This window comes from Periplaneta americana, chromosome 5, assembly GCF_040183065.1.
Source record: "Periplaneta americana isolate PAMFEO1 chromosome 5, P.americana_PAMFEO1_priV1, whole genome shotgun sequence".
NCBI lineage: Eukaryota > Metazoa > Arthropoda > Insecta > Blattodea > Blattidae > Periplaneta > Periplaneta americana.
Window position 1 is genome coordinate 55,792,983 of NC_091121.1, and position 26,318 is coordinate 55,819,300.

General features: G+C 35.6%; 2 protein-coding genes across 2 annotated transcripts in view; both read right to left on the reverse strand.

The window, feature by feature from the left end:
- LOC138699630 (UDP-glycosyltransferase UGT5-like) overlaps nucleotides 1–3,467 on the reverse strand; it is a 57,472-nt gene extending 54,005 nt beyond the window's left edge. Inside the window, exon 1 of the mRNA XM_069825656.1 lies at nucleotides 3,296–3,467. The gene's annotated coding sequence lies outside the window, so the exon portion shown is untranslated. The remainder of the gene's footprint in view (nucleotides 1–3,295) is intronic.
- LOC138700414 (uncharacterized) overlaps nucleotides 1–26,318 on the reverse strand; it is a 70,328-nt gene that overhangs the window by 23,370 nt on the left and 20,640 nt on the right. Inside the window, exons 2-5 of the mRNA XM_069827032.1 lie at nucleotides 20,976–21,818; nucleotides 16,415–16,637; nucleotides 13,488–13,707; nucleotides 12,088–12,365 (exon numbers count right to left, since the gene is read on the reverse strand). Coding sequence (XP_069683133.1) covers nucleotides 12,088–12,365; nucleotides 13,488–13,707; nucleotides 16,415–16,637; nucleotides 20,976–21,818 — 1,564 coding nt within the window. The remainder of the gene's footprint in view (nucleotides 1–12,087; nucleotides 12,366–13,487; nucleotides 13,708–16,414; nucleotides 16,638–20,975; nucleotides 21,819–26,318) is intronic.

Consider the following 26,318-nt stretch of genomic DNA (forward strand, 5'->3'; position numbering starts at 1 on the left):
GTTTCAATATTCAGTAATTTCATCACTATACAATTTTGTTATTCTAGATTTAATTTGTAATTCAGTAAATATAAAATATTCTTTGTTTCTCTATGATAAATTATCTAGCTTTAATTATTCAGGTAATCTTTTCGTACTTTGATTTTATTGTAATTGTAAATTTAATACTAATTGTAATGTTATTTGTAATTGTAATTGTAAATTTAATACTAATTGTAATTTTATTGTTCATATTGTAGTTGGAATCTCCTGATGGAGGGGCAGAGAAGGCCTGACGGCCTTATCTCTACCAGGTTAAATAAATAAATACTAATACTAATACTAATACTAGTAGGAATCCTAGGGCACCAGAAATACAGAGAGAGGCGAGCCTTATTATACATACACCTTGTGAAGTGTTTTTCTGTTTATTTACTTGGATCTTCTTTTCCTTAGGACTACAGTGGGGAGTTAGACTCGAGGCTTGCCGCACCATCATCTATTGAAAATTACAGCGGACTCATTCTATTCATGCGTCTTATAGGCGGTAAGTGCATGATATTAAAACTTCTGTTTCTATAGCAACAACCTATACGTCGCTGTTTTTATTACAGTGTATTCAGTACGATTTGAAACTCACGATGTTCAGCATGGTCATCAGTCCAGGGTATAACTCCTGGCAATGAATCCGACAGAAAGGGTTCCCTCTCCCTGCCGTCCCTGATGAGAGAGTCGATAAGAAGCTCCGAAACGTTAGATATATCTATTTTTTTTTGACACGGTACAAAAACTGAAGAATCCCGCGCCATATTGCGTGGGCCGTCTGGAAAAAAACTGGTGGTCGTGGTTATTTTAACACAGGTTATTCAGCGTCGAAATTTAACGTGGCTACAAGAGAACAATAAGCCTTTATTCTTTTTTGGAATTTTCTATCAAAGACAGCGTTCTTCTATGTGCCGTAAATCTATAACACGGGTCTCTCAGGTTTATTTTCCTCCCCGAGAAAGCTATGCTAAAGATTTTACTATTCTAATCCGGGTTTGAACCCGCGAATCTAAAATCCAGGGACCAACATGGTAACCGCTAGACCACCGACGCACAGCCAGTACAAATGGCATATTTTAATTTTATTACCTTACTTTAAAAATGTCTCGTGCGCAGGTCGTTCTGTATTAATGTCGCTCTCCTATCGGCAAGACAGGCTGTGACACTTTTGGAGGAATGTGCCAAAATAACATAGCTAAAGATGATGGATTTTGCAATCACGTTAAATGCAAAATATGCTCAAATGCTGTTAAAATAAGTAATTTTATGTTTAAAAGCATGTTAATTAGGCTATATTAGTAGTTTTCAATTCGCGATAAAATGCTAAAATTGAATACAAAATACGAAATTAGCCTATGTATTTTTTTTCGAAATAAGAACGAAATTAGCCTACATTTTATTAGACGTGTAAGTTTGTGTTTTTGTGTGAACAAAATGGAGTATATCTAAAGGCCACGGCACATACAGGTTCTTAATTTTTTCTTTTTTAATTGTTTGGGAACCCCTCCATGTTAACTTTTATGGTATGAATAGCACAGGAATGTAATCTACTGGTACATGATACCCACTTTGTTGTTATCTGTAAGTCTTATCATTATCTCGAGTTTTCAACTAATCTGTCTGGTGCTCGTGGTAGAATATTGGCAGCTTATGCGATCTCTTTAGGTACCTGTACAGTGTTCACTTACAAACAAATTGTAGGCCTATGTGGTGGCGAGTGATAGTGATTGAGTAACAAGATGGATCGGAATAGAATCACATTATACTTTTAGCATCTTTCCTAATGTTCATCATTTCACTGTAGGCCTACTTTTGTATGCTTCTTTACTTGCTTATTATTTTTAAGAATTTTAACTGAAAAATCTAGAAAATTCACCTAATAACACAACGATAACATTGAATTTCTTCCACAAAAAAAAAAAGTTCCACCGAAAAACGTTACAAAATGCGAAATTCTGGCATTAAAAGTGCTATAAAATGCTAAATCTGATTTCTAAAGTGCTACGTTTTTAATTTTAAGTTGCTAAAATCTACCATCTCTAAACATAGCTCGTTTGGGATTAAATTTCATACACCCCAGTACATTAAAATCTTATTAATTTGGACTGATTCGGGAAAAATCCAGTTTGAAATAATGAAAGTCAGCATTATGAAAGTTCAGAATAACAGACAGGGTATGGAATTGAATGGGTTACATCAGATGACGTGAATGCAGATGACGTGAATATGTTAGGAGAAAATCCACAAACGATTAGGGAAAACACGGAAATTTTACTTGAAGCAAGTAAAGCGATAGGTTTGGAAGTAAATCTCGAAAAAACTAAGTATATGGTTATGTCTCGTGACCAGAAATGGAAACATAAAAATTGGAGAATTACCCCTCGAAGAGGTGGAAAAATTCAGATATCTTAGAGCAACAGTAACAAATATAAATGACACTCGAAATTAAACGCAGAATAAATATGGAAAATGCGTGTTTTTTATTCGGTTCAGAAGCTTTTGTCATCTAGTCTGCTGTCAAAAAATATGAAAGTTAGAGCTTATAAAACAGTTATATTACCGGTTGTTCTGTATGGTTGTGAGACTTGGACTCTCACTTTGAGAGAGGAACAGAGATTAAGGATGTTTGAGAATAAGGTTCTTAGGAAAATATTCGGTGCTAAGAGGGATGAAGTTACAGGAGAATGGAGAAAGTCACACAACGCAGAACTTCACGCATTGTATACTTCGCCTGACATAATTGGGAACATTAAATCCAGACGTTTGAGATGGGTACGGCATGTAGCACGTATGGGCGAATCCAGAAATGCATATAGAGTGTTAGTTGGGAGACCGGAGGAGAAAAGACCTTTAGGGAGACCGAGACCCAGATGGGAGGATAATATTGAGATGGATATGATGATAGAGACTGGATTGGTCTTGCACAGGATAGGGACTGATGGCGGGCTTATGTGAGGGCGGCAATGAACCTGCAGGTTCCTTAAAAGCCATTTATAAGTAGACCTAAGTATGTAAGTAAGAAAGTCAGCATTATACAGAATTTACTGAAACATGATTATTTCGACAACTGGAAAAAAATAATGATATTATATACTTCGTTAATGACTTACTAGTGTAAATCATTGTTTTATAAATATATGGAACACAAAATATACATAGCAGGACCATAAAAAAAGAAGAAATATGACTTTGAAATTCTTCAGTCGAAGTCAGTTATTGCACAAGAAATATCTTTATGTTGCAACTTGTGCTATGTAAGTTTTCTACTCACCCTAGCTTCTTCGTGATGCAGCCTGCTTCTCTTTCGCCTTCCACTCGCAGACTCAATTTATGAATCACGTAACACCAAGTCACTACCATAGACAAGGTCACTACTGTTGCTTTAACGCCTCATCTCTCCGTCATTGTATACCGAGTTGTTATCAACTGCACTCTGTTGTACTCAGCGGAGCTTATCTATGAAAGAAATCTGAACATTACGTAACATGATAGCAGCAATCCCAGTAGCCTATAAAGAAAACATGGACCAGCCTAAAACTAATATGAGTTCGGCATGTATTTATATTATAGAGTGTAGATAATCTATCTTGTATAGTTTATTCGAATTCCACATTAACATCTAAAATGAAAGGCAAGAAAGACTGCTTTGAAGCCAAATGTTAATTAAGGGCGGTAAGATGGAAAGGACAGCTACGATATCGTTGAACCCAACAATGGGAGCGCGTATTGCTATAGTTATTCTAACAGAACACGCGGAGTAGATATTGCCAGAATGTATATAAAGGATGTATACTGTGCTCCAACCACGAGAAAGTCTCTGCGAGATGAAACGCAGCGGGGTAATGCTGTGAATGAATGAAGATGTCATAAGGTCACACACGTGGGTACTCGTATCTCTATTGGCTCGCTCTCACAGCACAAACAATAACATTGATACACACATGTTTATACTACCCTAGTTACAAAAATTAGATCACTGTTAATCTCTTAGGATGGTATTCATAGTCATTTCGCAGCACGCGCTACGAGCGTACTAAGGTAGCCCCGGCTATTCACTGGTTACTAGTACAGAATTCAAATCATATCCTATCGCTAACACTGGTTTATGAATACGAGAAACGCTGATAATCCACCGAAAGCCCGCGCTAAAAATGTCTACGAATACGGCCCCTGGTCTTTTAATCTCTCCATACAGGAAATAACAAATGCAGGAGAGCGCATGATTTTTAAACTGACGTTATGATAATATTATCTATCTACTTCGCTCCAATAGATGACGCAATAGTAAGCACATTCCTTTCGCGGTTGATCTTCTGGTTGGAGAACAGTAATAATATCTAAGAATACGATGGGAAGAGAGTAGACATGAAACTACATCTATGTCTCAGCCGTGCCGTGGTAGCTGACTCAGAATGCAAATGAAGCCGGCGGACTAAATTTCCATTGTCTCTAAATCAATAGTTTGCCCTTATAGTGGAATTCGAACCTACTACTGTATAATAAAAGGAAAAAAAAGGTAAAGGTATCCCCGTAACATGCCATGAAAGCACTTGGGGGGCATGGAGGTAGAGCCCCATGCTTGCCATGACCTCGGTACTAGAATGAGGTGGTGACTACTGTATAATATAGTATTAATTTAATATTATTAAAATACTGATGATTGCATGTATGAAATGATTGGTATTACTAAATTCCAGATAAGAAAATTTTGATGTAAACAAAAGGGTGGAGTTTTACTATCGCTCACACCATCATACCAAATCATGTGTAATTTTATTGGGTAGAAATTAGTTCGCAATTCCCTATCGAGACGTTGATCAGTGGCTTAGCCAGACTAATTATTTTGGGTGGGCCAGATATGCAGGGTTTAGAAAGTACCTGACCCATCCCCTGACAATGTCGCTGCCGTCAACTCTCATGAAAGTCATTCTCGGAAGTCTTATTTAATAACATGCAAAATTATGATAAACAATCATGCAAGGCATACCTATACAAACGCTTCATACGGTGAACTGGAGCTGTCGAGATTTCCTAGCAACGAATCTGTCGATCGCTGATGATGGGTCCTTCAACAAATCCGAACTTTTCTCTCTCTCAATGGATAGAATTAGATTACAAGCCTTGTGCTAGACATGATTGTCGAATTTTGCTTCGTTTCAGAGCTTTGAAAAGTTTTATATCATTGCCTTAATGAAGGACGAGCATTTACTAATATTAATTTTTGGTGACTGAGATGCTTCCGATAATGAATTTGCAAGAACAAGAATATCGTCTAAACATACCAAATAAAATAAGGTGTCAATTTTTTTAGCTGATGTAACAATTCAATAGCCTCTACTGCTTCCTTCTTTTTATTGCTGCCAGACAATTTCTTAGGCCCAATCCAACACAATTAAATTGGCTCTTGAAGAAATGAACGCACTTTTGTCTTCTTACCTTAATTCTATCGACTGTAACTATTGCTCTGGATCCATGGTTTAGTTATAATCAGGGAAAGGATTTATATGTAAATACATATTTACTTATAAAGCTAATATAATTTATATTTTGCATTATCTTTATGTTTCACAATGTGTAGGGTTGAAAAATCCTACTTTTATTTTCCATATTTTTCCATATTTTAGAGTTTAGTACATATTTTCGTTAATTTCCATATATTTTCCATATTTCATATAAAACAGTCCATATTATATTAGGTTTAACAATAAAACAAAACAAAATTCCATTAACTTTTAAAAATACATTTCAACATTAGAGATTTAAACACATGTTCAGTAATCCCTTTAACATCAGAGTTATTTGAAAATTAGCAGTCCTATCAACAATGGGAAAGTAAGTTACAAAACTGTATTAATTTAATTTAAAATTTTTAACAGACTTCAGTTGTGCAGCTCAACAGTTAAATGCCAGTCAGAGTACACATAGGTTCAGTTTTGTAAATCATACTATAAAGACGGTAAATATGCCAAAAGTACGTCATTCAGTCAATTTAAAATCAAAACTAACAAGTTACATTTCAGAATTTAAAGAAGATGGTTTATCAACTGACAATAAAATATTATTTTGTAATTTGTGTCAGTGTGCAGTATCATCTACACAAAAGTTCCTGGTGCAACAACACATTACAACTAGTAAACATCAGGCCAACAAACAACTAAATTCCAAGCAGAGACAATTGTTTTTAACACAACCAACAACATCGAATGTAAGATCTGAGTTTAACATCGACCTGTGCCGTTCTCTCATCTCTGCTGATATTCCTCTCTACAAACTAAAGAATAAGGTCTTCAGGGAATTCCTTGAAAAATATACTCAACATACAATCCCGGATGAGTCAACACTTAGGAAGACGTATGCTCCATCCATCTACGATGAGACAATACAGAAGATAAGAGATGAAATTAAAGATAGTTCAATTTGGGTTTCCATTGATGAGACTCCCGACAAAGAAGGTAGACTTGTTGGTAATGTAGTTATCGGTTTGTTAAGTGAACAATATTCTGAACGAATTCTTTTACATTGTGATGTTCTAGAAAAGTGCAATAACAAAACTATAGTTAAACTGTTCAACGAAGCTATGGGTATCCTGTGGCCAAAGGGTATTATGTACGATAATGTGTTATTCTTTATTAGCGATGCTGCCCCTTATATGGTCAAAGCTGGACAAGCATTATCTGTTGTATATCCTAAATTGACTCATTTTACTTGTGTGGCGCATGCATTTCATCGTGTGGCAGAAGTGGTCAGAGACAATTTCCCTAAAGTAGATTTGTTGATTTCATCAGTGAAAAAAGTATTTCTCAAAGCTCCCAGTAGAGTTAACGTGTTGAAAGAAATGTACCCTGAAATTCCATTGCCACCAAAGCCAATTTTAACTAGATGGGGTACATGGCTAGAAGCAGTTGAATATTATGCCGAACATATAGACTCTATTAACAATGTTCTCCTTGCATTGGACTCTGAAGATGCAGTCTCAATTGATACTGCGAAAACAGTTACCTGTGACATAAGTGTGAAGAATGACTTAGCTCACATTCAGCATACATTTTCATGCATCATAAAAACGCTCAAAAGTCTCCAAAATAGGCACCTTTCACTATCTGAAAGTTTTGAAATTATAAATAGTACTGTGGAACAACTGAATCGTGGTAGAGGTAAAGTTGCAGATGCAGTAAGAGCTAAGGTGGACACTGTACTTTCAAAAAACCCTGGATATGAAGAACTACAAAAGGTTGTTGCTGTGATGAGTGGTGAATCAACAGTGAAGATTAACTTGGACTTATCCCCAGCAGACATTGTGAAATTGAATTATGTACCAGTTACTTCTTGTGACGTCGAACGCTCTTTTAGTCAGTATAAATCTATCCTCAGAGACAATAGAAGAAGATTCACTTTTCAGCACTTGAAAGAAATGTTTGTAACCTATTGTTATGGTAACAGACAATAAAAATTGTGTTTTGTTGAAACTACATTGGAAGATAAGGTACGTCCATTATATTTTTTGTTTAGTTTGATTAAAATGTACCAATATTTAACGTACATAGTCATTTTTTTATAATTTTAAGTCCATATTTAATTCCATATTTTGGTAAAAATCCATATTTAATTCCATATTTTGGTAAAAATAACTACATATATATTTACATATTTCATATATTTTTAGTCCATATAAATCCGTTCCCTGGTTATAATGTTGAGTATTTTCCATAAAAAAACGCAAAAATTCGCATATGTTTTGGGTGGGCTTGGGCACACCTGGCCCACCCGCTGGCTACGCAACCGACGTTGATCGTTACTGATCACTTAGAAGTGAAATATGATAAAATCATGAACTGAGATTTATGATACGTTCAGAATGCAGGTATGAGTTGTGACAAAATCTATTCTCACAAATTTAATATGAACTTTCTAAAGTAGGCGGGCTTACTTTAGGCCATATTGTTGCATTTCATGCAAATAGAACCTGCGTCACAACCTAACATAACCTATGATACACCATTTCGCAAGTAATGCCGAGACTAATCTCATTCTTTTGTAACCCTAGAAAGATAGCTTTCCTGTAAGTACCTTAGTATATAAACATTATTTTACTGAACATAATAAGCAGAAACACTTGCCACTGTAGAGATCGGAGTCTATTTTCATAAAATTATCAAAATATTTATTTACCTCCACATCGTTCTTGTGTGAAAAAATCGGACTAATCATTAACAAGATTTTATAAAAATGCATTGCTTTATAAGTTTATAGAATACAATGCCTGTTTTCATAGTAACTAAAAAACTAATTTCGTAATTTCTATATTGCCAGACTGTACTGAATGCACTTGGAGAGTTCGCCATTTGAATAAGATGACAAATCACGTTAGGTTACATCACAGCAGCGTAATGCATTTCGCATCAAATTTTATCTCAGTATTTTTCTTATCTGGAATGCAATAGGTCTATACATTCTCTCCATCTGAATTACGTCATTACTTCGCGTCAGCAGAAAATGCATCAGAAGGTAAAATACAAGCTCTTCTGCCATCTCCCCGCGAATCTTAAAACTTCGTGTGTTAGCTACTTGTACCCAGACTACGCACGTCTTGAATCAGCATAGCGGTGTCAAATGGTGGTGCTATATACGTATAAAGAAAAACATCAGTCTTTTACAGAGTGCACAATTAACACACTACGAGACAGTGTTGCTTCCAATACCGAAGAAAAATAATGCCAAGAAATGTAACGAGTTCAGGACTATCATCCTGATGTCACACTCGGCGAAAATTCTTCTGCGAATACTGAATCGACGTTTATATTCTAAAATGAAAGAACAGTTGGAAGAAGAGCAGTTTGGCTTCAGGAAGGGAAAAGGTACGACAAATGTAATTGGACTTCTACGAACAATCGGCGAAAGATACCTAGAAAAGAATAAAGTATATATAAAGTGTATATGGTATTTGTAGACCTAGAAAAGGCGTTTGATAGAGTGAATTGGAATAAACTGATGCGGGGGATCCTAAAGAAAATTGGCATGGATTTGAAAGAAAGGAGGCTGTTCAGTAACCCTTATAAGAAACAACGAATCAAAGTCAGGATAGGAGAAGAAATGTCTGAAGGAAGTGAAATGGGGAGAGTAGTACGACAAGGCTGCCATTTATTACCTACCCTGTTCAACATCTACTTGGAGGATTTAGTGAAGAACTGTTTTCTGAACATGGGAGGAGTGATGGTAGGATGAGGAAGATTTCCTGATGATATGGCGTTGTTAGCAGAAGAGGAGATGATACTAAGGGATATGCTACAGGAGCTAAATGACAGCTGTGAGCAGTATGGAATGAAGATAAATGTCAATAAGACGAAGACCATGGTCATAGGAAGAAAAGTAAAGAAGGTAAATTTGCAAATTTTAAATGAGGCAGCAGAGCAAGTGGACAGCTTCAAATACGTAGGGTGTACTATAAGCATGAGCTGCTGTCAAGAAGTAAAACTGAGAATAACAATGGCAAAGGAAGCTTTTAATAGAAGAAGGAGCATCTTCTGGGAATCTCTGGAGAAAGAACTAAGGAAGAGACTAGTGAAGTGCGTTGTATGGAATGTAGTATTTTATGGGGCAGAAACATGGACATTACGACGAAGTGAAGAGAAACGAATAGAAGCATTTGCAATGTGGATATTGAGGAAGATGGAATGTGTGAAGTGGACAGACAGAATAAAAAATGAAACTGTGTTGGAAAGGATGGATGAAGAAAGAATGATGCTGAAACTGATCAGAAAGAGGAAAAGGAATTGGCTGGATCAGTGGTTAAGAAGAAACTGCCTTCTGAAGGATGCACTGGAAGGAATGGTGAATGGTAGAAGAGTTTGGACAGAAGAAGATATCAGACGATAGACGACAAGATACAGTATATGGGTCATTTGAAGAGACAAAGAAGAAGGGAGAAAATAGGAAATCGCTGCTAACATCTAGCTTGATCTCAAAAATAATAAAAAGTTTATATTCATAAAAATTTTGTTTACTCATACGAAAATATGAAAAGAATTTTGGAGGGTAATTCCGTTATGTTTCGTACATGGTATGGAGTTTTCCTTTCATCAGTCCCTCAAATGGATGCACTCAGCAATTTCTTTTCCTTTTCCTGTGGCGAATCGCAAGTGCACATACTGTAACAATGTCCACAAAATCCATGTTTGACAATCCTTTACTCTTTGCAAATGATGTCACGAAATGAAGAAATGAAAGCTAGAATGACTATGAAAGATCGTTTGTGTGCTTTCTTTGATATACTTCGAAGAACCAACGATAAAAAAGTTCGGAGCTGTTTGCAGAGTTAATCCAATACCAGTCATGTCATCGTGTCGTAACAGTGTGCACATCTCTGTATGTTCTAAAAATCTGAAGGGTCTTGTGCGAACAACTAAACAAACGTCTGACTGTCTTACATGTGTGGTAGCCCTGAGATCTGCATAAAATTGGAAAGTTGATGTCACAAGCAGTTTTTCCAGGTGAATATAAAACTTTTCCAGCTTACAGAATTTAGGATAGATGCTGGGCCCTTTACCTGTTGCATAATGTTGATCTAAAAGAGGAAGGAGTCAATGGTGCATTGCTTAGAAGCAGTATGGATTGAACTTTTCTCATTGCTGTTAGTGAATATGGAATTCACAATGTTTCAAAGATAACATTGTCACCCCACTTTTTTTTTTAACTTAAATACAAATATAAAGTTTATCTTCAAACCACTGAATTCCTTATTCAGTCAAATAGCAATAGAAAACGTCAAATCTTTCTCTCTCTATACAGCAACTTGTATACCTAAATGTAGCCCAAATGGAATTTACAGCCACAATCAATATCAACATAGATAACCAACTCGGGAATTGTTCGGAAATTCGTCGTTACAAAATACTAGTGAACTTGAGTGTCGTGTAAGCTTACTTGTTTCTTTCTTCATTGACGAGGCTTTGGACAATGAAGAACAACACCTCGAAACTAATCAGCCAGGTAATTTCCTAAAAATTAACATAGTAGAAAAGTTGAAAAGTTAATCAGTGCTACTTGTTTTATTCAATATGTGAATCTGATAACGTATCTAACCTGTGGTAAGGTTCCTGTTGTTTTTCTTTTTCTTTATTATTATTTCCAATTGAATGAATGAATGAATGAATCAATATATTTGTTACTAAGCAATACCTTTTTGATGAGACGTCACTTCACATTATTAGTACATACCATGCCGTCTCCCAGTTTTACAACACAAGTCATTTAGAGCGTTACTTATTTTTAATTTATTATTGCAATTCTTGCACTAATCTTACTCCTCACTCATTATTATACCCAAAATACTATACTTCTAATTCTTGACCCCCCCTCCTGCATGACAGATTTCCCCTCACTTCACATCTCTAACTATTTGCAGGTTTCATTGCTAACTTTTTCCATTGCTACTTTATTTTAGATCTTACTTTTCTTTTCTCTCGATTTATTTCCCCTCCACACCATTTCCTTAAGTCATACTGCTTTTTTACCTTGTTTTCCCCTCTTCCTTCATCACTGCTTCCTGAACTATCTCCTACTTGCATTACTCTACTTCTGGTCAGCCTCGATTTAGATCTTAGTTCCTTCACCCGCTTCGGAATTGCTGCCATCTGATGTAATATTTCCAATTATTAAACTACTTTATCAAGAACTATGAAGAATGCTGTGATGTGGATAGAAAATTTCAGGGTATAGGCCTAATGATACCGTAACAATAGTATCAGCGTTTCTATTGAATTTTTTAAACTTAATATCTACCAAAAATGCGAATGAGAAATTTAGAGAGGTATTCTTGGTTAATTTCTTCATTCTCTTCACATAACAGCTATATTGAAGACCAAAGAGTAACTACTAGTAGATGCTGTCCTCGCCTGCATCAGTCTGTTGTGCAGAGAACTTCAGCACTACTGATTCGTATGTAAATTACAAAATGTAAAAAGAAGATTGAGGAAAAATAAATTGAAAACGAGTAGAAACGTACACACATTTATTTACAAAACATATTTACACTGATATGGCGAAAGTTAACTATAATTATTCATCAGTTTACTTTCTTCTTCTTCTGTATTGTCTTCTTGGAACAAAAAATGAGTGTGAACAACTTCCTGACTGCTAGGAGGAACACGAGAATGATTGCGGCTATGAAAGCAATCACATCTAGCAGCAGATACTGATACCAAGTCAGATCTACAGCTGCAGATCTTAGATGGGGAGCCCCTTTGTGTCTGAGGACATACTCGGTCCAGAAGATGGCAGTGTCGAGAGCAGAGAGAGGTCTGTCCCTGAAGATTCGCGCTGTGTACCGTGCCTTCTCCATGTAGCTGCAACATTTTACATCATATTTCAGTCTACCTATTTCATATAACATGACTCAGTATTTCGCAATAATTGGATCAAGTGTCCGACATTAGGCAATCCAGTTTACATCGTTCCTATGTGTGTGGTCATGTGATGTCATTTGAGTCAGCCAGCTCTAATTAACTTTAATAATTTGCTTTCAGTTTGTATTGGATTATGTTTCAACATTTCTGTAAATGTTCATGTTGGCTAACCAGTGTTTGAAGTTAAATATATATTAAAAAAGGGAATTTGTAATCTAGCACAAATTTAATTTTTATTTACCAGTATGTATATAATTTTACTTTCTCATCAGAGAAAGTAGTATGTTTGTACAGTCCAAAGAATGGTTGGAACCTCATAAGTGACACCAATAAGACATCACTCATGAGGTAACTAAGCCAGACGATAATGAGGTAGGATGGCCAGTTTCTTTCCTTCTCCATTGCAGACATTGCTGACTAGTAATACAGCTGAGTAATCAGACTTAAGACAGACTTGAGAGCATGTTGATCTCCCCAGCTGTTTTTACTTCAGTAAGCAATAAAAAGGACTTAATAAATTCTTTTTAACATGAAAGAGTTTTTCCTAAGAACTGGTGTAAAGATTTGAAAATAACTTCATTTTTAAATACCCGAAATATTGAAATGTTTTGCGTAGCCTATGCTTCTATATATTAAATGTGCATTCTAAAATAATTATGTGATTAACACAAGACACTGTTTATAGTCTCATTGATAGTATTTAAGCACAATTCTTGAATTAAAAACAAACTGGCATTTATTGTTCAATAATTTTTGTGGTGTTATTTTTCGAATAATCACTGATATTCCCTCGTACAAAAGACCTTTTTTCTTCGTCCACATTCAAGTTGCTCCTCATTGTTTTATGTATTATACCAGTAACTCATAATTTTCATAATCCATATTATTTATTTATTTTTCTGTAAGGTGAGCTTTACTTTTAGGCTCTGCAGCGGTGATTTGAATGGGAAGCAGAAATGATTTAAGAGAAGTTACGTTTTATGATTGCGCATTGTCCCACTGTATGTTTGACAAGATAAGAAATGCAATTCTGTAATTTCTACAGTAATTATTGGATCTTACCTTGGTTGATCCAGAACGGTCTGTAAGACATCCAGAACTTTTTCTTTGGTAATTTCGTTATACTCCAGTTTGACTGCCATGCCCTTCGCCATAAGGTTCGCGAGGTTAGTCCTTTGGTCACCAAAGAAGGGGATTCCTACAATAGGGACTCCCCCATATGTTGCCTCCAGGGTGCTCAACAGGCCACCGTGTGAGAGGAATGCGACCACATTTGGATGTCCTATGAAAAATGTACTAATTAATTTGGTTGTATATACAACATAATTGGCACATATCTACCTCTAGAGCTATTTTAAATGGCTGATACCCATTTTATGTTGAACATATACTTTTTTAGTTGGTTATTTTATGATCCTTTATCAACTGCAATGGTTATCTAGTGTTTGACTGAGATGAAGATGATAATGCCAGAGAAATGAGTCCAGGGTCCAGTGCCGAAAGTTACTCACCATTTGCTCTTAATGGGTTCAGGGAAACTGCTGGAAAAACCTCAACCAGGTAACTTGTCCCATCCAGGATTTGAACCCGGACCTGCTTGTTTCATAGTCAGGCATGCTAACCGTTATTCTACAGCGGTGGACTGTTGGACATAATAATACAGTGTTTTCACTCTACTTTGTTTGGATAAATTAATGGTGATACTTCAAATTATTTAATTAACATTGTCTTCTTTCTGATTTCTCGGTACCGGTACTCTCATGTATGGTATCACTTCATAGGCTTCTAGTAGATAGTAATTATTAAGTACAGTATTGTCGAGTTTTATTTTTAGAGAAACTTTTACGTTTGTTCACCGATGGAATATTTTTATGCATGGACCATATTTATTTTCTTCCTCTGGATTTTTACATAATTAACGATGTTAATTAAACAAGTGAAATAATGAATCTAATCATACTATATTCAATGGCATACTAAAGCAATTTCTAATTATGAATAGTGTGCTAAAAATTACCTAGTGCTGTCACCTACACAGCGGAGACTTCTGAAGCTGAAGCGTGCCAATTCCTCTCACTAATTAATGATGGATTATGCCCTCAATTCTTTGATGTTGAACATTTTATCCATCCCTTTGGTCAGATCTCGATTTTTTTTCTATTTCAAAGAAGTATGAAGTAGTAATTTAGAAGTTACAATTAATACAGTTGTATTCGTCTGTCCTACGAAATAAAATATGCAAGCCTTGTATACGTTTAGTGTTAACAAATACGGAGGCTAACGTATTTTTTTGTTTGTTTGTGTGGCTTCAGTTTTTATTTGTCTTACCTATATTCAGTGATATCAAAAAATTTTCCATGTATAGTGAACCTAGTCCAAAATATTCATTGTACTGAAATATATTTAAAGAATTAAGTATATGACATACAGATATGGATCGATATCCTTAATTTCCATATTGGTCAAAATTATTCTAGACATGCATACTTCCATGTGGATGATTTATTAGTGCTGTATCAGTGGCCTTTCCACAGTTAAGGCAATTCAATCATTAGTCAGCATTGTGTTCAGAGAGATTTGAACTAGCTGCACTTGTAGATTTAACCAAAGCATTTGATACTATTTCTCTTAATGTAATAATTGAAATATTGCTTGTTATGGATCAAAACATCTGAAATTAAAATTGATGGTTTCTTATTTACATAGGAAATGGATGTTGTAAGAGAGATTTGAACTAGCTGCACTTGTAGATTTAACCAAAGCATTTGATACTATTTCTCTTAATGAATTTAAATACTATTATAGTCACAATCATGCCATGGTATGAAAGAAAAATTACACAACCTCAAGCGGGAATCGAACCTGCGACTTCCTGTTCTCCGGTGACTATAATAGTATTTAAATTCATTAATATGTCACACCAACGGACGTGTATACGTCACCAAACATTGTAAGATGAAGATTATATTTCTCTTAATTTAATAATTGAAATATTGCTTATTATGGATCAAAACATCTGGAATTAAAATTGATGGTTTCTTATTTACATAGGAAATATATGTTGTAAGAAATTAAGCATCCAATCTAGAAGTTATTAAATCGGAAGTTTCTCAGATCTCTATTTTAGTGCCACTTAATTTTATTGTTGTTATGCAGGGTGCGAATTAACAGGAGGGATGGGAGGATTTCCCCCCTATTGGAAAGTTATCTCCCTTTCATAAATTCATATCAACATTCCTGCCAGGGATAACTTCTATGTCCCTCACAAAATATATTTGTTTTAATTCAAGTATACTATAAAGCAAAGAAAATAATATTGATGTATTATCATCACCGGCAAGCTGATAACAATCAGTGACATAGGAATTACACATCTTATCTTAAGCCTGCTCATAGGTATAATTATTATTATAATCAAGATTCAAGACAAGCAACTCAGTGCGACCAAGCGTCGAGCTGTATAGAATGAGGATAATAATAATTTTATGTATGGTATTCTCTATCTAGGATTCAATCCTCCCCAGTCAGAAATCTTAATTCGCACCCTGTTGTTATGAATGGTTTTCCAATAAATATTCCATGCCAAGCAGTATTATATCATGACGACACAACTTTACTGACAGTGGCTAAGAGTACCATTAAGGTTAAGAACAAAGAAAATATTATACTGAAAAAAAAAAAAAAAAAACTAAACTTTGCTTTAAAGTTAATAAACTGAAAATAAACGAAAAAAGACTTAAACTATGCACTTCACTTTAAGATAATAATGACGATAATCTAAAGCAACAAAATTGTTAGGAATTCATCTTGACAAGACACTAACTTCGAACTTCATAGTTGTAATGTATGCAATAAATTGTCAAGATTTACATATCTATTTGAAAAGTATAATTTCGTGTGTTGACAAAATTATTACAATATACTATTATTTCTTTCATCTCTATAATACGAATTGCTTTTATATTTATGTAAGAATGAGTTGTCCTTACTCAGGATGTCCACCTGTGGACACCACTTCTCGATGCGCACGTTCTTAGGCTGTCCTGGCAATGACTCTCCTTCCCACTTCCACAGAACCTTTTGTGGTAGTTCAGCAAACGCTTGTAGGAATGCGTCTCTCTTCTCAGCAGGCAATGTCTTCGCTTGGAGCACGGAACCCAAGCTGAAGTAGATAACTCCATGCTCTGCACTATCCAGATACTCCTGTATGTGCTGAAACACAAAATGAACTTACTTTAATGATGAGGAACTGCCAGCATCTCCAGTATCTTTTGCTGTTTTCTTTCAATATATCTTTTGTGGCAGGTATCTTTTAATGTAAATTGGGGGCATAGTAGGTAATATTCTGTTCATTGTGGAAAGATCACTGAAGGTCTGGTTGTGTTTATTAAAGTTTATGTTCTCATTTACGTCTTCCTTATTAGTCACTGTGCTTGGTTTTAGATTAAGAAATAGCATGTTTAAGGAGGGACGTAAGTCAATATGTAAGGTTTCAGAAAATCATTATCTTCTAACATGTTGCATCTGGTGTTGTGGAAGAGAAGGCCTGATGGCCTTAACTACACCAGAATAAATAAATAAATAAATAAATAAATGAATGAATGAATGAATGCAATTTTATATACTAATTTGTAATTTTGTGGTAATGGTCTGTGATTTTTTTTTTCTGATTTTTTTGTTTTCGATTTTCTAATTTAAAAAAAATGCTTTACTGTGTATAATGTACCTTTCTTATGGAAACTGGTTAAGGAAACACTCTGAAATTTTTTCTGCTTAATAAGAAACACAAATGTAAGATATACAGAGATTTTTCCATATTCCTTTCCTTTTATTTTTTCATACATTTTTTAAATTTTTATTTAAAAAATTTGGATTACAAATCAATCTGCTTCGTTATGTAAAAAAATAAACGAGACCATAGTTCACGATTCTTTTACTAATAAAGTGAATCTGCTCATAAAAGCTAGCATGTTAAGTTTCATCCATTTACCTCAAATGATTCCTAAGAAAACGGTACACAAGTATTGAAAAATGTAAGTTACAGGAAAATGCGGAGAAAATTGAACATTGTTTTTGTACGATCGTGTTTTTGTGTTGTATTTACAGATATTGTTGTTAAGCCTTGAAAGTTAGAATTCCCACACAGAAACTTGTTGCTAGGGAAACCATTCTTCATAACATAAACGTATACTGAAATAGATCTATTACAGTGCAATTCTTGTTATTTAATTGTTAGTTAGCATTACAGTGCAGTTCTGCGATGGCTTTGGAACAATATTGCTTTAAATTTTCAAACTATGCTGAATACAGCTAATCAAAATGCTCCATTTCACAACAGAGATATTAATGAATAAGTATGCCACGTTTCATCACTCTAGATTTGACTACCGAGAAATAAAATGAATACTTGTCGTTGAGAACGTAGAAAATTTATTTTTTCAGACGATTAAATTTAAAAGTTTCGTTACACATAACTCGTGCATTAACGCAACTTCTACCAAATTATACAGAGTGAGTAAAAAGTATGGAACAATGCTTGTAACTATCTTATTTCGAATTTTATGAAGAAACTAATTCTACAAAAGTTGTTAGAGATGAAATACAGCAGATCAATCGAACAGTGTTGCTGAGAACATTAAACAATTTCAAAGACAGATTTATGCATTGTTTGGCAGGAAATGGAGGCCATTTTGAGCACCTTTGTAAACTGAAATCAACACACGATACAACATAACAGTGCTAATTTTGGTTTTAATGGATTTTCTTACTTTAAAATCCATGTATTGTATTACTGTTACAGTTAAATTTTAATGGTGCATATCCTACAATGTGTCTTTTTTTAATTATAAATTTAAATATTAATATTGTAATTTAATTTATTGTTTTTATTAGCTTTATTGACTTGTTTCTATTAGCTTTTGTCTGCAATTGTTTAAGCCAAAGTCTCCCCAAATTGATGTACTAAAGCATTAAAATTTTCCTTTGTTCAGTACACATACATTGTCATCAAAGAGGTAATTTTTACAAAACAATAGTTTATAAATGGCAAAAAAAAAAAAAAATATGATTTTGTACGTACTGAGACCTGAAGAAACCAAAAATGGGGAAATAAGTACATGGTGCCATTAAAAAAACAGACTCATGGGACACCCTTCATAAATGAAAAGCATAGTATTTGAAAACATGTACAAAATAATTCTTCTTTGATACCCTATAACTTTTCTATACATAGTTTCTTTATAAAATTAGAAATAAAGTTACAAGCATTGTTCCATACTTTTTACGCATCGTGTATAAAAGTATACTTTTAAGTAAGGTATTGAGATAAAATTTTCACGAAAATGCTTCTCATGAAACCGTAAATTTTTTAGCGCGAAAATAAAAAAATGATAAAATTTGTCAAAAATCGACTATTTTCAGTAGCGCAACGCCTTAAGAAGTGTAGGCTACTGATGTGAGTTGATTTTTTACACTATATATACCTATATTATAATGAACATTTATTCATTTTTGTCTGTAAAATTTCTGAGGGTGTGAAACTAATTTAATTACAATCAGAATATTTTATCCAGGTAGTAATCTCTTTGAACTTATTGATAACACTTGTCATAATTTTAGAGGTGTGCTGTGAACAAAGACATCAGTTCACAGGTGTGCGATGTGTAATGTTGATGTACATGTACGGGATGCACAAAATATCAGTCAGCCAAGAGTAGTCAAGGACAGCCAGTGATTTATTTTTCAAGTGCGCAGCATTGGAAACAATCCAACTAGGATGATGGTGCAAGTATATCATTTTTTTTTTATTATCTTTCAATTGAACAATTTATTAGGCTGTGTTCATACTGAAGTGACATATCAAACTGCAAAGACAAATGGAATGCATGCAGCAAGTCAAACATTTATACCGAGCAGCTAGAGCGCTAGGGTTATAAGCTAAGGGACCTGGGTTAAAATACCGCTGTAACTTCAATTTATAACTTGTGTTGGGCAAACTATGGTTCAGGCAACACCGTGGTTTTCTCTGAGTACTCCGGTTCCTCCTGAAATTCATCATCAATCATCGTTCATCTCGAGTGTACTGTGAACCCACCACCTGTGGTGCACTTTGGATAGTGTCTAGTCTCTGATGAACAAAGTGGCCTGCTCTTCTCGACACTAGCGACATCTATGAGTCACTAATGAGTGAATAACGACAGTTAAAGAGCCCAGCCATTGGACAAAACAAAAATGTTCAACTACATTCCATAAATCAGAAAATAAATTAATGAAGTAATCTCTTTCATGACAAAATAAATTCAAAACACAGATAATAAAAAGTTCCCTATGTAAAGATTATTAATTTTCTGGTCCTACAGAATTATCTGTTATAGTTATTATTCGTTAATAATGGAGAAAAATTCGCTCAGGCGGTTGGGATCGAACCCAGGACCCCCAGTTCTACACACTGGGTGCTACACCGAGGCTCAATCCACAGCACTGAAAAAATCCAAATGAGAAAGATTCGAGCCAATGCTGTGGATTGAGCCTCGGCACAGCTCAGTTGTAGAGCACCCAGTGAGTAGAACTTGCGTAGAACTGGAGGTCTGGGTTCGATTCCCAGCGCCTAGGCGAATTTTTCTCCATTATTAACCAAAAAAGGTCCCAATGAACCACAGCCCAATATGGCGAGAATGGAACTGAGATGCTTTTATGTTAAAGAAAATGACTGCAATCAAAATGAAAACGAAGCAAAAATTGTTGTCTGAATCAATAAAGCAGATTATAAAAATAGCTTAGATAAGATATGTTAGGTTCGTTTAGGTTTCTTTAGTTTATTATTTAGTATTCTGAGCTAGGTGGGGAGGTTAGCATAAGTATGTACAAATCCAATGCCTCCCACTTCACTTTACGTGATTCCAGTTCCGCATATTACCGATAGATGGCAGAACTGTGACCCATTTTTCTAGTTGTACACCACTTCGGTGGGTCACACTGTACATGATGTGTATCTGTGGAGAGTTATGTCGTGTACTAGGGTGAGTGTATGTGAAAGTGTAGTGTCTGGAACGAGTGATGATGATGAAGACGAAGGGAGAAGGGGAAACTGGGTGCCGGCATGTAGCCTACTCCTGTCGAATAGCACCAAGGGGGCCGCCAGGCTTAATGTCCCCGTGGTTAGCATAGGTAGACAGCATAAAATAGTTAAGAGTAGCTAAGGTAAGTAATATAAAGTAGGTGAAATGGTATAGCTTAAGTAGGCCTACCACAATAACAGAATAAAATAGGTAGGTAGCATAGATTATATAAAGCAGCTTAGGTTAGTTAGTGTAGTGCAATTATGGTTACTTTTGCTTTCTGTTAGCAGTATCGTTATGTCGATGTTGTTAATCAAAATACTGGAAGATGTCACTTTGAACGCCTCTAATTCTATATAAGAAAATGCAGCATCAAGAGAAAGTGAGTGGGTTTACAGCTATTCATTAGGTAACTACACTTCAACACTTATCTTCTAATGCTTCTTTAGTAGAGTCCACACAGCTGAATAACTACCCTAAAACATAGACTCACCTTTGGCAGCTGTTGGGGAGGAGGAATGTGCATCCCACCAACTTCCACTACACCCGGCACTAGAGGTCTGGGTGAATTCAAGCTGAAGTGGCTGTTGACCAACACAAGGCTCATGTTGCGTTCTAGGACGTCCAACTCAGGCACGTCTTGACCGAAATGCTGTCGTACAAGCTCCTGTGATGGTCGATACGACTTGAAGTAGTAAATCACTTTGAACAATATCAACGTCACTGAGTTCACAGTCCGTGCAATGAAATTCATCTGCTCTGAATATGGAGTGAAGAGATTTGGGATATAGGACGGATTGTCTGGATTCCCCATTGGATCATTAGCCCATGGTATCAGCACAGATGTGCTGACACCTATAGTTGCAGCTCCATACTTCGTTGCTAATGCTAAGAAGCAATTCGTGTGAAAAAGATCGTGGATAATCACATCAAATTTCTGATTGGATTTAATGAGTTTTACGAATTCCGGATGCGAGAGCACTGCGTTACAAGTGTGCACCCCAAAATCTGCGAGTCTCATAACATTCGTCACAGGATTGAAGAGGTTTGATGCTTTGTCTGTGGACAGGCCTGCTCCTGGGTTCAAACCACCCTCAGTTTCCTCTACTATGACGTCTGTGTAGTTCGGTATTGGCTGTTTCTGAGGATAGTAGCCGACAACCACGATCTGGTGTCCTCTGCTGGCCAGGGCTTTCATATACGGCTCTACCATGACGAAGTGGCTCCTGACCTTGGTGTGGAGTAGGACTAGGAACCTGGCTGAAGAGACACCCTGTAGCATCAGCAATAGGGATGTCAGGACCAGTAAACACACTCCAGTTGTAGATCTGGACATCTGAAATGTATGAAATTGTTATTAAAGAAACCTGAAGTAGGCTATAACAGTACCTATATTATGGAACGAGTCTAGAGTGGTAGTAATTAAGATGAGAGTATGTTTATGAAACGAGCGTAAATGTACTTAATTCACACTCTGTGACACGAAATCATACAAGATTTAAGTGACTTAAGCTATTATACTTCTACATTGGTGTATTTCAGCCCACTAACGAAAAAAGAGTAAAGCATAGGTGTGCATATTTCTGATTTTGGAGCTTGGGAGAAACGATATGAAAGCAACTTGCCACTCAACTCAATTTCCTGTTACGTTGAGTTGTACTTCTTGAAGGATCGATTGTTGTGAGAATTGGGATGTAATTCTTTGCTGTCACAACGGAAAATGTTGGAATCATAAATTTTTAGGTTACCCACTGGCAAAATATGTGAATTGAAGTGAACATGAAATTTCTAAGTGATGTTACAGTCTAAAATCATCTTTGTCATGAAGGATTAGACCCTTCGACCCATTCCATCTCAATCACACCATCTTTTCAGGGGTCGGCCCAAATTTATCTTTCCTGTAGGACTGTACCTGAAAGGCAGTCGTGGTTATACTGTTACCTGGTATACAATTTCTCCATTTATCCTGTAATTTTCAATTGTAGCTGCAACTGATTCGACATTTAATTCTTGTCTGATGTCGTAACACTTTTATGATGCAATAATATGTATTCTGCTACAAAACGGAAAAATTTCATTGCTGAACATTCAGTTCGCCTTAAGTGATCTGACATTGATGTTCTGTTTTCATATGCATGCAATAGTGATGGAAATATAACGACTTCATACAGTTTTAGTAATGTTCCCCCCCCCCCCCGCACTTTAGCTTTTCATGTTCGTTGCATTATCTCACAAAACTGTTTGATTATACAGTATTTAATTTTATTTCAATGTTTTGTATTGCAGAAGAAATAATATCCCAGAAAACTGAGCTTATTTAGGTCTCTGTTCAGTGACTTTTCATTTATTACGATTTTAACTCTTACAAGTTTTAGTCTGGAACATTCCACATGCCGCACTTTAATTTAAGGGATTTGTAATGAGAAAAGGTCATCTCATAATATGTAGGCAATTGATGCCCGGATACGCGAGTGCTGACCGTTCTTTTCTATCGCTCCTTTATGACTGAATTTTTCAACTACTACAATTATTTTAAAGTTATTATTACGATTTTTTAAATATGTTTATCCTCTCATAAGTTCATACTATACCAAATTTTGACTTTGTGTATTTATCAATTTCCAAGTTATTATTATTATTATTATTATTATTATTATTATTATTATTATTATTATTATTGGTAGTGGAAGTAGTGGTAGTTGTACTGATAGTAACATAGTGATATTACATAGTACATACACTGCCGAGCAAAAAAAAAAAAAAACGCAACACTTGAATAAATTTGAAATATCACACCATAATACAAATTATAACATTGCTGTGTGCTTCTATGGACCTCTTTGTCTTAGGCAAGTATTAATTCGTGTTTTGAAAGGAAAGTATATTGATTGGGTGGTTTGTGACACCCTCTTTGCTACTTCCAGTCCCTTACTCTATATTTATTGCTGTGCCATTAAAATTTACAACCCTAAACACAAGCAGCCAAAACAAAGCTACAACACTATTGTTTTATTTTTATGTCTATAATGGAATTCTGTGATAATGAACTCAGTTTTAAACAACATTTACGAGAGTTAAGATGCCGTTAAGCCCCGAAAACACCACGAGAGTAGTCGCGTTGGTAGAGGATGACCACAGCTTACATTCTGTGACTCACGTGTTGCATACATGGCCCCGTAGATCTTGAAGGGTATCTGGACCACGGTGACGGATATTCCTTCCTAAAATATCCTACAGATGATCAATTGGGTGAAGATTCAGACTGAGTGATGGCCATTGCATGAGTTGAATCCCTACTTCATTGAGGTACTGGAGGACATATCGCGCCACACAAGGACGTGTATTGTCTTCCAAGAGCACGAAATTGTCACCAATAAATGATGCAAAAGGAAGAACATGTTGCCCAAGGATTTCTTTCATGTAGCGATGGACAGTAAGAAACTCACCCTCCACAAAGACAAGGTCCATTCATAGAGTAAAACTGATGCCTGTCCACACCATCATGAATGGCTATGAAATGCTGTCCTTGATGAAAATTTGCATGGAGAATACCTTTCTCCAGTTCTTCACACTCTTTCTCTTCCATCTGGGGATCTGAGGCAGAATCGGGACTCATCTGAGAACAAAACTGTTCTCCACTATTTGTCAGCCCATTCCTGATCTTCCTTTGCAAACTGTAAGTGAGTTTGACGATGTTGTCTTGTAAGTTCTGAGCCAGGAGAAGGTCTTCTGGAGATCAGGCCAGCATCATGTAACCTCCTCCTCACAGTCCACTCACTGACATTCACACCTCGTACTTTTTCCAGTCGATTTCTGGCTTAGACCACAGTGTTGCGGCGGTTACGCCGCACTTGAAGGAGCAAGAACTGGTCATCTATTGCAAGAAGTTAATCTTTTCTTACCATATCCCAGTCTTTGGGAATATGAACAAAGTTCCCTGTACCTCTGCACTGTACGTGAAACTGTAGACGGAGTTGTATGCAACACCTGAGCCACATAACGTAAGATGATGCCATCTTCTACCAACGCCACTGCTCTAGCAGCTTTCATGGGTTTTAACGGCATCTTAACTCTCTTAAACGTTGTTTAAAACTGAGTTCAATATCACAGAATTCCATTATAAGCAAAAAAAGAAAACAAAAATTTTGTAAATTTGTTTTAGCTGCTTGTCTTTAGGATTGTAAATTTTAATGTCAGAGCAATAAATATAGACTAAGGGACAGGAAGTGGCAAAGATGATGTCACAAACCACCCAATGGGTAAACTTTTCTTCCCAAAACATGAATTAACACTTGCCTAAGACAAATAAGTCCATAGAAGCACACAGTAATGTTATAATTTGTATTATGGTGTGATATTTCAAATTTATTCAAGTGTTGCGTTTTTTTTTTTTTTTTTTTTTTTTTTTTTTTTTTTTTTTTTCTCGGCAGTGTAGTAGAGATGAACAAAACTAACTGTCGCTCTCGCTCGCTGTGTTCGTTGCATTTGACTTTCGAGTCTCGTCTCGTCATTCTCGTGCGCTTCGAGTCTCGCTCATCATTCTCGAAATAGCATTTGGTCGGCGTGAAAAGATTTCGTAACTTTGAATAACATACCATCAACGCGGGCTACTTTGACCCTTAAGGTGTTACTTGAACCCAGAAGAAAAATATGTTTACTTACCATTGGAGTAACTTAGGTGAAAATATTTGTACAGATGAAAGTTTACAGAGAAAAAAAAAACAACTTTCGACACCAAACTGTTATTTTACATCGACGAAAACATTTTTTTCTTCTGGGTTCAAGTAACACCTTAAGGGTCAAAGCAGCCCGTGTTGACGGTACATCATTGAAATAAATGACATTATAAATGTTTAAATGAGATAAAAAGACAAAACAGAACAGTATCTTAGTTATCAAAATGTTCTGGTTCTATTATATGATATTACTTATGGTTATATAAATAGAAAAAAAAAACAATTCTCAAATAAATTTGCATTTCTAAGAAACATAAAACATAATGTTAATATCTTTTTACTTGAGACTGCGCACTTGATCTTAAACATACGAAAAGAAAATTCCTAGCCTTTTAATAAGGGCCTAGTAACTAAATAAGACTGGGGAACGGATTATTATACACTGAAAGGTAGAGATTATGTTTCAAATAGGCTACTTGATTGTTTAGGATGATATTATATATTTCGGCTTTGCGGGCGCTGTTAGTCTTGCTTTCTCGATCGTTGTTCATCTCTAGTACATAGTACTGGTATTAGTAGTATTAGTATTACCAGTAGTAGCAGCCTATTGGTACTACTACTGGTAGTAGCAGCAGTAGTAGTTGCTAGTAGTGTATAGTAGTGGTACTAGTAGTAGTAGTAGTAGTAGTAGTAATAGTAGTAGTAGTAGTAGTAGTAGCCTATTGGTACTACTACTACTGGTAGTTAGTAGCAGTAGCAGTATTTCGGTACTACTACTACTGGTAGTAGCAGTAGTAGTTGGTAGTAATATATAGTAGTGGCACTGGCAGTAGTATTACTGATACTATTACTACTACTACTACTACTACTACTACTACTATTACTACTAGTGGTGGTGATATAATACTAGTACTAGTAGTAATTTTATTTCCATAGACATATTAGAGAGTATTAGCAACGTTGCTAAGATAATATACAGTATGTATACTAAAATTTACAGCTGTATCTAAAAAATGTAGGAAATTTCATTTTCTCTATCGTCCTTCCTTAAGTATAAAATTTTAATTTTTGGAATAATTAATGACTGAGATTGCTACGAATTGCAGACAGGGTATTATTTTGGTTCAAGCCAAAGAAATTCTGGCTTCGAATTACGCAAA